This window comes from Oryctolagus cuniculus, chromosome 3 (genome assembly GCF_051225735.1).
Source record: "Oryctolagus cuniculus isolate XC-2025 breed Fujian yellow rabbit chromosome 3, ASM5122573v1, whole genome shotgun sequence".
NCBI lineage: Eukaryota > Metazoa > Chordata > Mammalia > Lagomorpha > Leporidae > Oryctolagus > Oryctolagus cuniculus.
In genome coordinates, this window is record NC_142869.1 from 76,397,946 (window position 1) to 76,414,496 (window position 16,551).

General features: G+C 38.1%; 1 protein-coding gene across 7 annotated transcripts in view; it reads left to right on the top strand.

The window, feature by feature from the left end:
• The window catches only part of SLC38A11 (solute carrier family 38 member 11), a 58,035-nt gene that overhangs the window by 15,851 nt on the left and 25,633 nt on the right, over nt 1-16,551 (top strand). For all 7 annotated transcript variants that reach the window (XR_517064.5, XM_008258684.5, XM_008258681.5 and 4 more), the window contains one exon: nt 333-412. Coding sequence is in view for 6 of the 7 variants with exons in the window: in XM_008258684.5 (XP_008256906.3) it covers nt 333-412 (80 nt within the window). In the remaining variant the exon portion in view is untranslated. The remainder of the gene's footprint in view (nt 1-332; nt 413-16,551) is intronic.

Here is a 16,551-nt window from a genome sequence, read left to right on the forward strand (position 1 = left end):
TCAATTTCACTTTTAGTTTTGTAAACTGAAAGTCTTAGTTTTGTATTCTATGAAGAGAGCCACTAAAAATGTTTAAAGCCATGTTTCAGGATTCCAGTTGTCATATTTGACATTTGCTCACCTACTGGGGAGAAGAAGGGAACCAGACTATGATCTGATAAGAAGTTACATGCCTGAGATCATCAACACTAATCTATTAAGGACAAACAACTGAAGAATTGGCTAAAGGAAATCTATGCATAAGTTTACCCAAGTAAAAAGGAAAACGTCCTAGTATTTTAAATAAAATCATTGCTCTGAAATTGATAATATTTTTACATATTCTTTTGCAGATCTCCTTTATTTCTACAGTTTTAACAACGTTGATTGTTGGAATAGTGATGACAAGGGTCGTTTCATTGGGTCCACACATGTAAGTTTCTGCTGATGCTGTTTTTAAACTTTACACATGTAGCTTTTGTTGTCACATTTGTCAATCTTTGATTTACAGCCTTCTCAGAAGTATTTATATGGCATAGTATAAAGGTTAAAATGAAGAGTAGTAGTTCAGAAACACCGTTTATCTTTAGTATTTGACAAAATGAGTGAAAATAAACGCAGACGATTGTAGATAAGTAGTCTTCAGTCAGAGCCTGCAAAGCTGATAAGACCATACTGAAATGCTGATTTGATTATATTTTTTAGTAAGCAGCCCTAAGAATTAGAATAAGCAAAGGATTTTGAATAGAGAGAAACAGGAACATAGTAGAGATATGTACCCCAAAGATGGAATTATTTTTTATAAAGTTTCACCAATTTTGGCGGAAAAGAGGACAACGAATATGGTATTTTTCTTTTTTAAACTAAATGCTGTCACATTGAAAACTACCCCATATTAAACTTTCTTGTGTTTAAATAATCCATCATGTGTTAGCTAGTGCTCATAATTAATTGTGATATTTATTTATTTCTGTTATTATTTGGACAAGTAAAATGTTGACAACTTGGTATTGGTTCCCCAAATTTTGAAAATACAATTCCTCCTTGAAATTTACAACTGTATGTACTGCTGATGTAAACTACACACTGTTTATGCTTTGTTTATTGAATAAATTCACCATGTAAGTGCTGGGTAACTTACACTAATAGTCCCAAGAAAATATTGCAGTCATATCAGCCACAGCTTTAAATGCAGAATTATATTTCTGCAATGCAAAATAAATATTTGCTGAATAAATAAATAGTACATTAGTGAGCTTAATGACATTTTAAGTATTTTCTCAATACTAAACTAGATCAAATAAAATTAATTTGTCATTAGCACAAACAAGTAATACTAGGTCTTCAATGAATGCTGCCTGTGAATGAAAACAAAAAGGAGCCCTAGTGACTGGCTCTAGTTGTTAATGTAGTCTTCGGGGTAATTTATGTTTTCTTGTTGAATGGTGACTGCTCTGCAATATTACTTCATTTTCTACTGTTGCAGCTTATGGTAAACTTCTTAGTTCACCAGGAAGATAGAAAAAAAATATATAAGCATTCTCCAGTTTTATTTGGAAGTATGAAATTCCTAGTCTAATTGCATGTGATGTCTTTTCCTTGAAGAAGCAAACAGCTATTTTTAGAGGATTTAAGTAAAAGCATAACTATCTACAATGTTTATAATAATTTTTTCTCTTAAAATAACTCAATCTTGATTCATGGTTGCATTAGTCAGGTCAGGTTGCCATTATAAAAGATCATAAACTGAGTGGATTAAACGACAGAAGTTTCTGTGCTCATAGTTCGGGAGACTGGGAGTCAGCGATCAGGGTGCCAGCATGGTTGTGTTCTTTTTGGGGACAGCTTTCAGTGTTCCTACTGTGCCCTCATGTGGCAAAGAGAGAACACAAGCTCCTTAGTGTCTCTTCATTTAAGGGCACTGATGCCATCACAAGGACATCACCCCTTGGATCTCATTCAACTCTAATTATCTCCCAAAGACCTCACCTCCCAATATGATCATTGTGAGAGTGAGGGCTTCACCATATGAAATTAGAGGGAAAACAATTCAGTCCATATCATTACTGGCTTTGAAATGCACCTGCGTCACTTCAACATGTCCATTTGTTCTTTCAGTTAGTAGACATTTATTGTGTGCCTACAATGTCCAGGTATCGTGCTGCATCCTGAGAAAAAATGGGAAGGAGAGGCATAAAACAGTACCTTCTGCAGGTTGTTCATGATCATATGGAAAAGGGGATTACGATCGCATACTGCAGAATGTGTATATGTATTGAAATGTCACGTTAGCACCACATATATATGTATTATTTTCTATGTCAGTTAAATTTTTTTTAACTTTTATTTAATGAATATAAATTTCCAAAGTACAGCTTATGGATTACAATGGCTTCCCCCCATAACGTCCCTCCCACCCGCAACCCTCCCCTTTCCTACTCCCTCTCCCCTTCCATTCACATCAAGATTCATTTTCGATTCTCTTTATATACAGAAGATAAGTTTAGCATACATTAAATAAAGATTTCAACAGTTTGCTCCCACACAGAAACATAAAGTGAAAAATAATAGATGATTTTTTAAATGATGATGAAACCAGATCAGACCTATTGTCATGTTTAATCCCAGTGAGAGTCAAGTTGGGAATTGATAATTTCTTTTTTTTTTTTTTTTTACAGAAGTTCAGTTTAGTATACATTAAGTAAAGATTTCAACAGTTTGCACCCCCATAGAAACACAAAGTGAAATATACTGTTTGAGTACTCGTTATAGCATTAAATCTCAATGTACAGCACATTAAGGACAGAGATCCTACATGAGGAGTAAATGCACAGTTGTGGGGAGCAACTCGGACTAGACTGTTACTGGAATTAAGACTTATTCTATGTATCTGCTCTCCCACAATATGGCGCTGAGAAGGGAGTAACAACTTCTACGCAGCTGCCTCTCGCCAACTTGAGTGATGACCTGCAGGAGCTGATCCTGCTCCTGATTGGAGGAGAGCAGCGTACTTGGCATGTGGGTAGTAGCAGAGTTGGGATTGGTGGAAGAGGACTATAAAGGAGGAGAGAGACAACATGCACCAGGGAACATCTATCTGAAGGAACACCTGAGCAGCCCCCGAGAGAGCCGGCCGGCGGTGTACCGCTCCCCCGCGGAAGTGGGGAAAGTGGCAGGGGGAACCGCCCTTCCACGGAGGTGGAAGGGTTGGTAGCCAACCCGGGAAGAAGCAGCAGCAAACCCAGGGAGGGCCGAGCAGACGAAACAACAGCACAGGGTCCTGTGTCGTTCCTCCACGAAGACAGGAAACGACACACTGTGACTCCTGTTGTTGACTTTACAAACTGACACTCCTATTTATGGCATCAGTAATCTCCCTATGCTCCAGTCATGAGTTTCCAAGGCTATGGAAGCCTTTTGAGTTCTCCGACTCTTATCTTGCTTAGACAAGGTCATAGTCAAAGTGGAGGTTCTCTCCTCCCTTCAGAGAAAGGTACCTCCTTCTTTGAAGACCTGTTCTTTCCACTGGGATCTCACTCACAGAGATCTTTCATTTAGGTGGTTTGTTTGTTTGTTTGTTTGTTTTCCAGAGTGTCTTGGCTTTCCATGCCTGAAATACTCTCATGGGCTTTTCAGCCAGATCCGAATGCCTTTAGGGCTGATTCTGAGGCCAGAGTGCTGTTTAGGACATCTGCCATTCTATGAGTCTGCTGTGTATCTCGCTTCCCATGTTGGATCACTCTCCCCTTTATTTATTCTATCAGTTAGTATTAGCAGGTACTAGACTTGTTTATGCGATCCCTTTGACTCTTAGTCCTTTCATTATGATCAATTGTGAACTGAAATTGATCACTTGGACTAGTGAGATGGCATTGGTACATGCCACCTTGATGGGATTGAATTGGAATCCCCTGGTATGTTTCTAACTCTACCATTTGGGGCAAGTCAGCTTGAGCATGTCCCAAATTGTACATCTCTTCCCTCTCTTATTCCCACTCTTATGTTTTACAGGGATCACATTTCAGTTAAATTTCAACACTTAAGAATAACTGTGTATTAATTACAGAATTAACCCAGTCATATTAAGTAGAACAGACAAAAAGAAATACTAAGAGGGATAATGTATTAAGTTGTTCATTAACAGTCAGGGCTATGCTGATCAAGTCACCGTTTCTCATAGTGTCCATTTCACTTCAACAGGTTTCCTTTTTGGTGTTCAGTCAGTTGTCACCGATCAGGGAGAACATATGGTATTTGTCCCTTTGGGACTGGCTTATTTCACTCAGCATGATGTGTTCCAGATTCCTCCATTTTGTCAGTTAAATTTTTAAGATTTACTTATTTATTTGAAGGATAGAGTTACAGAGAAAGAGGGAGAGACACAGAGAGATCTTCCATCTGCTGGTTCATTCCACAAATGACTGCAATGCTTGTGGGTGGCCAGGCTGAAGCCAGGAGCCAGGAACTTCTTCTGGCTATCCCATGTGGGTGGCAGGGGCCCAAACACTTGGACTATTTTCCACTACTTTTCCCGGACCATTTTCAGGCCACTAGATCGGCAGTGGAACAGCCGGGACACAAAATGTAAAAAATTATTTTAGAAAGGAGTGAAAATGAAACAGAGAAGCTACATGTAAAGAATTATACAACCATTGGCACATATAGATGATTTTAGTGCTAATGGGTAAAAATAACAGAGATAGAAAAGGGTTATGAAAAGTAAGTCTATAGTACAGAAAAAAATATTTGGAATTCAATGTAGTTGTGAAATCCCACCAGCAGTTTAAAATCCTAACACTACTTTTAGCAAGAATATGGCTGTGGACAAGTTGTTTTTATGTGCTAAGGTTCTTGGTAACAACCTTATCTCATAGAATTGTGTTGTGACTATTAAGTATGATAATATATGATGGTTTGCCAGGTGTGGTGATAGTATGAAGGGTATATGCGTATGTCCAAATTCATCAAGATGTTCTATCGCATGTGGGCAATTTTTTGTATGCCAATTATGTCTCAAAAAATCTTTTGAAAAATAAATGACAGTGCGCTGTGATAACTGCCAAGTAGAAGCTTGAGAGGAGAACAGAGGCAATGCCAAAGAAAAGAGTGCTCAACCGTCTGTCCAGATCAGCAAGGGCTTCCTTGAGGGAAAACTATGATCTGGGTAGTTTGAAAGATGAATTGGAATTTTTCCAGAATGATAAAATGGTCAAAGAACTTAGAGTCCCGGGAGAAACACATAAAAGCGCAAAAACATCTATTCAATTCTAGTGGTATTTATTGAATGTCTGTTGTGTTGGTACTGTATTCAGTTCTGGTTTTCAAAAGCTGAATTAACAGTGACAAAAAAATAATAATTATATCAAACCAAGAAACAGTTTTTGCTAATATTTTGTGTATCAGAAAAAAACAATTTTTTGAGATTTATTTATTTATTTGAAAGATAAAGAGAGCAATAGACCAAGAGATATCTTCCATCTGCTAGTTCATTTCCCAGATGGCCATATCACTCAGGGTTGAGCCAGTCCAAAGCCAGGAGCTTCATCTGGGTCTCTCACTTGGGTGGCAGGGGCCCAAACACTTGAGAAATCTTCTGCTGCTTTTTCTAAACCTTTAGCAGGGAGATTGGTCAGAAGTGGAGCTGCCAGGATAAGAACCAGCACCAGAATGGGATACTGGAGTCACAGGTGTGGCTCTACATGCTACGCCACTATCATGAATACAAAGAGAAATAAAACATCTCTGTGCTCCAGGGGCTCAGAGTTTAATAGAAGAGATAAAACTTACCGATGACTATCATATAGGGTGTGTGTCTTGGTACAAAGGAAAGAGAAAGGGGAGTCCAGCTTCCTGGTGGAACTGCATTAACTGATTTTATGGCCCAAGTGCTATTTATTTCTGTTGTAAACAAAGTGTTGCTTTTATACCTGCCTGACCTTCCTCTAGTGATGATAAAATATTTTACCTGAGCCTTTGAGATTTTGCTAATAAAAGATTATTTACTTAACTCTTCCAATATTTGGATGTTAAAGAAGTATGTTTTTCTAATATTATGCCACCTTTTATTTCTGTTTGAATACTGCAGACAACTTCTGTTTGTACTGAATTACAACCAGGCTAATCAAGTCCAATGCTCAGGGGTTGGCATAGTAGCTAGTCAGTCTTCTTTCTGAAAATACAGCAACCACAAATGATTATAATCCATAAAACATGAGAAATTCAATACTTCATGTGTGATTTTCTTCATTTCTGGTTCAAATAAATGATCAGAAAAGCTATGATTTTTTTCACAAGGCTTTTAAAGTGGTATTTGAAAAAGATCTTTAAATTCACTGTCAGAAAAGAGGAAGGGCTGTAATGGCTACTGGTATTGACCTTGTTACTATGGAAACACCTTTTTAGTGGTTGTGTTTTAAAAATAAAGCACAATTCAATTTCCTTTTCATAAGTCATAGGGCCATACATTCTGCTTTTTGATATGATTTCAAATATCTCACAGTCCAGTGACTCTCAGTCCTTTTGGAAATTGCATTCAGTTTTATTGTATTTTCTAACCTTTTGCTTTCTAAAAACTGAGGTAGCAAGGCAATTTAATTGCTTTCCAGAAAGTGTGCAAGAATAAAAATGCAATAACACAGTTCTTCCGTTTTCCAATTTTTTTCCCTAACTTGAATCAGAGATTTTATCTCTATGAAAACCTTTATTCAGTATCTCATTAAAATTCATGTGTTAACCTTCAGAATAAAAACAATAACGTGAAGTCCAAATTTACAGCTCTTTCCCCCTTCACAGTCATCTCTTTTGCAGCACATTCGTCAACAGTATGGTGTTCTTTCAACATGCATTTATGCATGTACAATGTGCCTTCCCCAAGAATCTCAATACATATTAAGGCTCTTATCACTTATCCATTCTAACCCTGAAATTCTACAATTTAATGCTACATGTAAAGAAGGACAAGAGAGGATCAAGAAGGGATCAGGAAAAAAATGGTAAAGGCAAAGAGTTCATATTTGAGGAAAGGAATGATTAAACTGACAAATATAAGCCACTGAATTTTTTGATTATATATAAATTATTGCTTTTTTTGTCACAAATGATAGCAACCACAAAACTGCACTGATTGAAGCAAAAGAGAATTTACTGACTCAACTGTAAAGTTCAAGATTATTTCCATTTTGAAGTGTGGCTGGATTTAGGAGTTGAATTGATGTAATTAGACAGCTCTTCTTTTCTTCTTTCATCTCTTGGCTCCTTTTCTGTTTTGGCTCTAGTTTCTGAAAGGCTTTCTCCTCACTGTGCCAAGATAGAGGTTTTGATTGGCTGTAGTAAGAATCCATGAGGATCCTAGACCCTGTATCATCAAGGCTTATGTTCATTTTCTTGTCTTCAGGCTACGTGATCACCCTTGAAGCTATGGAAAGGGTCAACCCAACTAAAGCACCTGCGCTGAGGGTAGGGAAGAGGGTAGTGCCGAAGCCAAGAGAAGTAGTAGCTTACAAACTGCAAATGTCCGTATCAGGTGACGGGAGTTGCAATTAAATGGTAGTGCTGAAAGCCAAATTGGAGAGAATAAACTGTAAGTGAATAATAGGAAAGCGAATTTGACAAATCATTATCTTTTATTCCTCCTCTGTGAAAAGACATCATTGAATCAAAATAATATGACAAAATAGCGATCTGAGAGAGTAAGAGCTCTAAAAATACTTCTCCCATGAGAAATATTGATTATGTTGTAGACCTAGTCAGAAGCTGGAACCAAGTGTTCTCCATAATATTGTGAAAAGGGGAATTTAGAGTATACTTAAGGCTGATCCTTATAGAGGAGATGGTATATTCTTTCCTCTTTAAACAAGAGGATCAGAATATGGTTATGGGTATGAAAGCATTCTGGAGTGGAATACATGTATGAATCCATGTGCCATTTGGTGTTAGTCTATTTAACTTGGGGATTGTCTGGCCAAAATTTTGAAGTAATGAGACAACAAAAATTGCCTTGAGACAATGAAAATTTTATACAAAAATAGTCATTGTCAAAGAAACTTTCATTAAGGCTATTTCCAAGGGAACAAACTTTGCTAACTCATTTATTAAAACATCACATGACTGCAGAGCTTATGGTATGTTTCGCCAGAGTTTGCCAGCTTGAAACAACCCATGGGACTGTTGTTTGAGTAGAGACGACATGAAATGGGAAAACCATCTGCAAGACAATACATGCTCTGAGAGGATTGTCTTCGTTGCATTAATGGAGCTGGGAAATGTTAAGTACTCATTTTACCCATCATCACTTCGCTTTACAAACAGTTGCCTTCCTGAGGTTTGCCATCTCTCTCTTATTCCAGTCAGAAGCCAGACTGCTCTAGGTGCACATTCACAACCAGTAAGCATAAGTAGCATAGCCTGTTCTTTGAGCCAGTAAACATTTACTAAATGTCTAACTGACGCCAGCACTCTTTAAGTGTCGGCTCTGCAAAGATGAAGAAGGCACAGTTCCTGACCTCAGATCCCTCGTGTTTGTGGAGTAGACATGTGAAATAAGGTCTTAATACAACATATAATAGAATAATGGGCAAGTGCCATGGAACACATTAACCAACCCTAGCCCAGACTGTGTAGGCAGGTAATATTTCAGAATAATACAATGATTTGCTGCTTGAAAAAAATGCACAGTCATTAGTTGGGTCAAAAAGGAAGGGTGGTGATAGAAAAGGCTGGAAGGTACTGTTGGCAGAAATGTGTGAGGCCCAGACAGGTGGTGACTACAAAGGCAGAGTTCAAGGTTCTAGCATTAGGAAGAACTTGAAGAGGAGGGATGCAATGCCATTGATGGGGGGAGCTAGCATATAAAAGGAAAGTTCTTCCCTTGATAATGTTCTCAAAAACTCTACCTTGCTTTCATGGTACTCTTCAAATATACTTTTATCATAGTTGTAACAGCTATCCTATCTCATATTACCTATTTTGAGAAACTGCTGAAGACAGTACTGTCCATACTCACTGATGAGTGTTTTACCACTATAAAAAATGCTGCAAGCTGTGTAATTTATAAGAAACAGAAATTTATTTCTCACAGTTCTGGAGGTAGGGAAGCTCAAGAACAAGGTCCTGGCATTTGGCGTCTGGTGAGGGCTGCTCTCTGCTTCCACAGTGGTGCCTTGAATTCTGCCTCCTCTGGAAGGGCCAATGCAGTATCCTCACATGGAGGGGGTTGAAGGGCAAAAAGGAGTCAAACACACTCCCTCCAGACCCTTCGTAGGGGAGTACTCCCATGCATGAGAGCTCTGCCTCGTGGCCTCATCACCTGCTAAAGGCACCACCTCTTAATCCGGTTGCACTGGAGATTAAGTTTCATTATGAATTTTGGAGGAGATACAAGCATTCAGGCCACAGCACCCACTAACTCCCACATCCCCATCACCACCAGCTTTATAGCTTCTGTATTTGGGAAGGAGCTAGAGTTTTGGTGATTTTCAGCTGGAAGTTTGGATACAATATTATAGGAGCATTTGGCAGAGACTAAAATGAAAGTCAACATTTATGTGAAGTGGTAAGTAACTTGAGATTGTTCTTCAGACATGCAAGATTGAATGGCCTTAAGCAGAAGAGCTGCCAGATCAAGCCTCTGTTTTAAGTATTTTTTTATTTTTCAAAGATTTATTTTATTTATTTCAAAGGCAGAATGACGGAGAGGGAGAGATAGAAAGTTCACTCTCCAATGGTTCATATACTGGTTCACTCTCCAAATGGCAAAGGCCAGGGCCAGGCCAGGCCAAAGCCAGGACGCAGGAACCCCACCAGGGTCTTCCACATAGGTGGCAGGGGCCCATCTTCTACCCCTTTCCCAGGCATGTTCAGGGAACTGGATCAGAGGCAGAGCAGCAGGGACTTGAACTGGCACTCTGATATGGGACACCAGTGTTAACAACTGGTGGCCTAATCTGCTGAGCAACAACAGTGGCCCCCAAATCTCAATTTTAATTTGACTACTCGAGCAGCAGAGGTGAGAACAGATAGGGATGCAAAGACCTGGAAGGAATTTATCTAGAGCAAGCATCGAGGCAAAAAATAACTGGAATGGTATAAGGACAAGACTGGTAGAAATGAAGAAAAGGGAAAATTGAAGTCATTTTAACTCGATAAATCCAAAGAATTTGGTGACTTGAATGAGGCACTGTGGGAGTAGGAGTCTCTCAGGTGACAGATGATGATGGCAAGGCTTTCAGCTTGGATAACTAGACTCCCAGACAGCCTAGAATTCACTTCCAAAGGGCAAAAATGAAAGAGTATGTCCGAATAATTAGCATTCATTAAATGCCTACAGGGTCAGTTGCTCTTCTAGGTTCTGGGGCCATAAAGACCAATAGCACATGCCTTTATGCAGCTCTCTTCCAGCTTATTGAAGGTAAGACAGGGCAAATAAGAGTTAACATCAATAGAACAACAGAAGTAGAACAGAGTGCTATTTAATTAGAGAGAAGGGCCTTGCCTCCATTAAAGTTATTTACCAGGATAGGCAAATAAGCAGATGTGGAAAACCATAGTAAGATTTAAATATTTTGATATGTTGATTTTATATAGACCTTCAGGGAGAGTGAGAGAAAAATAGTCACCCAGAGATTTGGAAATGCAACTCCAGCTTTTGGGCACAGTTGTGTGTATGGATAAGTTAGTATAGCAACAGTAGATAAGGCGAAGACAAGTGCAACCACATAGAACTCCAGTAGAAAATAATTATCTGGAAACCACATCTGAAATTTCATTTATGCTCAATATAAACCCATATTGTATCTTAATTCTGTTTTGATGGAAAACACAACAGAGAATCTGAAAATTTCCATAATTATTATTTGGTTATTTTTATTTGAGAGAGAAAAACACAAACCGACAGAGATCTTGCACCCATTGGTGCATGCCTCAAATATCTGCAACAACTAGGGCTGGGTCTAGCTGAAGCCTAGAGCTGGGAACTCAATTCATGTCTCCTCTGTGGGTGCCAGGAACCAAGTCACTTGAACCATTAATGATGCCCCACAGTGTGCACATTAGCAGGTAGCTGAAATTTGGAGTACAGCAAGACTTATACCCACACACTCAAGTATGGGATATGGGCATCCCAAACTATGTTTTTAACTTTAGCCAATACACCTGCCATAACACCCATAATTCTGACAAATTCATTGTAATACAAAGGTGAGATCCTGCCTGCTCCCACACATTTTGTGCATGTTCACTCCAACAAAAGTATGGTTAACACCAGTTGTTAAAGAGTTGAGAGAGGAATTGAAGACAGCAGTGAAAAAAGGACATGAAAGGAAGAACAAAAAGTTTGGTGTTCCAAGCGGCAAAAGAGAAGTACTTGCAGTATTTTATGGTGTTAAGTTGTGCTAGCTTTTTACATGATTCATATAAATAATTGTAAATTGGTAAAAAAAATCAGCATAAGTTTTATGCTAATTTAAAATCAGAATTAGCTTTTAGAAACAAAACTCTGTGTTTTAAAAAATAGATTAGTTTTGATAGAGTGATTCCCAAGAAGAATTTTTCTGAGCAACTTTATGTATTCATTTAAGACACAACTGTCCAAAGAACAGAGTTGAATACAGCTAAGCTGGAGGAGGAGGAAGTGGCAGAGAGATGGCAGCAGATCCTGGGGCGCAGAGGGGACGTGATCAGATCTGCCTGTCATTAATAGCTGGTGCATTGTGTGACCGGAAATGAGGAGCTTTGATGTGCCATCCAGAGCACTTAATCCCAGATGTGTCTGGTCTCAGAGATTAATATGTAAGACTCGCAAAACAAAAATGTAAGCTCTGCCTGGCTTGGCTTGTTTTGAAGGTGCCTGTGTTTAGCTCAACAGAGTTTGGAGAGGTACCTGGAGAGGCATGATGATGTCTGATCTTCCTGATTCAGAGGTCCAGTGTTGCTAGATTCAGAAGTAATCACCTGGATCTTTATTTTCACATCTGTGAAGACCAGAGGTACATTTGATACGGCTTAGTTCCTACTACTTTCTCTTGGCACTTGGCTGTTGTGAATATAGGAGGAATGAAATACCTGAATCTAAGACCTAAACTGAGACAGTTTTACAAAATTAATTAATTTCCCCAAACCTCCCTGCCTCTGGCTCCTCCCCAACAAAATTTTATTAAAAGTTTATGAATGAGCATCTATTTGGATTTATCAGGATAATGAAAACAAAACAGTTGTCATTTTGAAAGTATTTGCTAGTATTTTGCTAAGGCTGCAGTGTCTACAAATCTGTTCTCTTTTTTTGGTAGCATTAAAATATTTCAAAACACTAAACCACTGTTGCTAAAAATGATCTGAATTTTATAGTAACCTTAATTATGGTGCCCTGATCTTTCTGAAGCTTTGTTAGGTATCACAAAAAATACTACTTCTTTTCAATATTGCTTTTATTTGCATTTATTCAATGTGTTTTGTCAAGATAATACTTCCAAATAATTTTATGAAATTAAATATTAAAATACCTTCTAATAAATAGAGCAGTGTCCTACCAAAATCCTTCTCAATTTCAATCTTTAACCTTATATTTTGACATTCACATCTTTATTTCTAGGTAACATGCTTGTAGTTGTTCATTCTGGATGTGCTCTTTAATTTGATCGTGTTTGTTACTCCTCTTTCAAACACTCAAATGTATAGAATGATGAATCAATTTTATCATTTTTGCTACAGACCTCCTCCTGAGCCTTTTGATTGATTTCTTAGTTTGCTCTTCCACCATCGTCCTAGAACTTCCTGCTCTACCACCGTCATCCTAGGACTTCTCTTACCTCATTCTCATGTCCAATACTTTACCCAGGATCACAGAGTTTTCATTTTTCTTAAATTTCTCCATTCTAAATTTTTTTTATTTTATTTATTTGAGAAGCAGAAAACACACAGTGTCAGAGACAGAGTTGGACAGACATCTCATCCACTGATTCATTCCCCAAATGCTCACAACAGGAGAGGCTGAGCCAGACTGAAGCTAGGAGCCTGGTACTTAATTGTGGTCTCTCCTATGACTGGCAGGGATCCAACCATTGAGCCATCTCTGCTGCCTCCTAGGGTGCACAAGTAGCAGGAAGCTGAAATTGGAAGCAGTGTCAGGATTCGAACCCAGGTGTTCCCATATGAAATGCAGGTGTGCCAACTGTGCCTAATTCGCACTCTTCTCCTTTGGCTGGAACACCTTCATTCAGTAGCTTTCTGGTGTCTCTGAGTCCTGCACACACAGGGGATTTTGCAAAGTGGATCAGCTCTTTCTCATCATGAGCTGCCTCCACATGGTTGTAACGTCTACCCTGGGAGGGGAGGCGTCTGCTGTGCTTTTCACAGAATGTCTTCTTCACTGATGTCTCTTGCCATTGCCTTCTCCCTCGTGGATTTCCTTTCTCTTGAGTTCCCCTAAGTATTTTAATGGGGTCTCAGCAGAGAGAGATGAATGTATGTAGCCTATAGATGGCCATGTTTAGCTGAATGCCCACATTTAACTTTTGCTTATTATTTGCGTGAGAGTTTAATGACAAATTAGAGCATTTTATTTAAAATATATTTTCCTCATTAGGGAAGTCATTGAATTTTTATGTGGGTGGCTTATACTATGTTATGAAGTATAGATGTTTAGATAATTCCTTCTTAAAAATTATCGAGTTCCTGATTTGCCTAGTTCTTTCTCTGTTAGATCACAACCACTACTATTTTATAGTGGTGCCAGAAATTCAGAAAAAAGAGGAAGATCAGATATATCTGTATTAGTACCTAACTGAGCACTTTCAGATGGGATGTCTGCAGAAGGAAATAGCTAAAATAACATTTCTTCTTGTTTTGCTGACCTTACTTTTCTTAGCACCCAAAGTTGACAGTTGAGTATTTGTCCCTGATTGTGTAATCAATGAAAATTCACTCTGGTAAAAATTATGAGAGATCAATTTTCCATTGCTTCCAAAGAATATTAATCACACGCACACTCTCACACACACACACAACAGCCTCAAGATTTTATACAAGTGAGGTTGCTTAGCCTTACAAAAAGAAAATGCAGCACTTACAAGTAATGTCTGAAAGTGAAACTCTTTCCTGCTCAAGTAGGAAACTTCTGGCTCTTTATAAGAAGGTGTTTCTAAGCGCTCCAGAAAGGAACCTAAATGTCAGTACACTTAGCATCTTATGTCGGTGATAAAATATTCTTTAACAATCTTTCCTGGTAGTTAAATACAAAATGAAGACATTTTATCCTTTATATACTAACTGAATAAAGCCTCTTCTATCATTGGAAATTTCTGTAACAAACAAGAATGATCCTTCAGTAGTGAATGTGTGTGTGTAGGTAGAAATTTAAATGTAAAAGGTTAATTTTTTTTTCTTTCAAGTGATTTGTCTAGGATGTTGTCTGGCAATTCAATAACCAAGTAATTTGCTTCTCCCTCCATTTGAGATGTCAAATATCTCATGGTTTAATGAGAGCTTTATTTTTCTAAGGAAAAAAAAGAAGAAGAAAACTATGTTAATTATCTTGCCTTGGTAATCACACAACAATGGCAACACTTAGGGCATCAACACAGAGCTACAGCTCAGTTACAGAGTCTGATGACTAGGCAAAAACATAAACCCTGCAGTGAGGTGAGCAAATTCAAATTTCTTGAGATTGTATAAAAATGATTTCATTTATTTATTTGCAGTGCAGAGACAGGCCCACAGATTGAGCTCCTGTTTGCTTGTTCACTCCCTAAATGCCCATAATGGGTGGGTCTGGGATGAAGTCCTCCCATTTGGATGGCAGGGATCCAACCACCTGAGCCACCACTGCTCAAAGATTCTGCATCACTAAGAAGCTGGAATCCAGAGCTACCACTGGGAATTAACCCAGACACTCTGATTTGGGACATACTAACCAGCATCAGCTTGGCTAAGCACTCACCCTGTAAAATGGTTTTATTGTGCTGAAAGTTACACCAAATTGGCAGACTTAGTTTTGTAGAAAGTTAAATGCCAAAGATTTGCTGTGAATATAAAAAGCAGAAATAAACAATTTCTTCTTTTTCATCTTTATCAACTAAGTTGCCTGTATGTCTGTTATCAAAATTAGTCATTCATTCCTTTTTCATTTTCATTGTGGTAAAATATACCTAACATTAAATAGACTATATCAATCAGCTTTAAATGTACAATTCAGTAGTATTAAAAACATTCATATGAGTAAGTGTTTGGTGCAGTGGTTATGATAGTGCTTGGGATTCCTGCATTCCATATTCAAGTGTCTGGGTTCAAGTCCCAGCTTTGCTTCCAATTCCAGCTTTCTGCTATTGTAACCCTGGGAAGCAGCAGGTGATGCTCATGTCCTTATTTGGCTCTCTGCCACTCACATGGGAAACCAAATTGTTTCTGGGCTCCCATCCTGATTGTCGTGGTCATTTACGGAGTGAGCTAGTAGATGGAGCATATCAGCACAACAATTTCTGGCCTCCTGTGTTTCTGATGAGAAATCTGTCAATCTTACTGAAGGTCCATTATGTTGGATCAGTCAGTTCTCTTTTGCTACTATGAAGATCATTTCATTGTTCTTGGCTTTTAACAATTCAATTATAATGTTTCTTGAAATAGGTGTCTTTGAGTTCTTACTGGGAGTTTGTTTAGTTTCTTGGAAATTTACATTCCTGTCTTTTATCAAATTTGGGAAGTTATCAGCTGTTATGTCTTTAGACTTTCTCCCTGTCCCTTTTTGTTCTGTCTCTCTTCTCTGGGACTCCCATGATGCATTTGTTGGTCCACTCGATGGTGTTTCATGGATCTCTTTGACTGTTCACTTTTCTTCAATGTTTTTTCTGACATCAGTCATTTCTATTATATAGAATTTCTTTTTAGGTTTTTATTTTTACTCCTTCACTGGTATTTCCATTTTGTTCATACATCATTTTCTTGACTTTCTCCATATCTTCCTTCAGTTCATCAAGCATCTTTAAGATAGTTATCTTAAAATCCTTTGATATTACTTTAAGTGTAATTTGTTCCTAAATTTTCTTTCCATGTTGCTTTAAAAGTCTTTGCCTGCCATCAGAGCTTTTTCAAGGATGGTTGATTTATTTTTCCTTTTGAATGGGCCATACTGTCTTGTTCTTTGTATGCTGTATTATTTTGTTTTTCTCTTGAAGACTCGATATTTGAATCTAATAATGTAGTAATGCTGGAAATCAATTTATCACTATTTTCTGGGGATTGCTTCTTATTATTGCTTTTGCTTATTTATTTATTTATATTGTAGTAGGCAGTCTCTGTGTCAAGGATCAGCCCAAGAGGTAAACTTAGGGTCTCTTTAGGAGTTTTCTGACCTCATCCTTCTCTATGGACATATATGATGACTTTCTAATTTTTCTTACATATACAGTTAATGTTTGAATGCCATATTCTTTTTTAAAGTTTTTATTTTTATTTATTTATTTATTTGAAAGGCAAAGTGGAAGAGAGAGAGAGAAAGAGAGAGAGAGAGAGAGAGCCATCCATCTTCCATCCACTAGATCACTCCCCACTCCCCAAATACCCACAATAGCCAGTGTTGGACCAGGC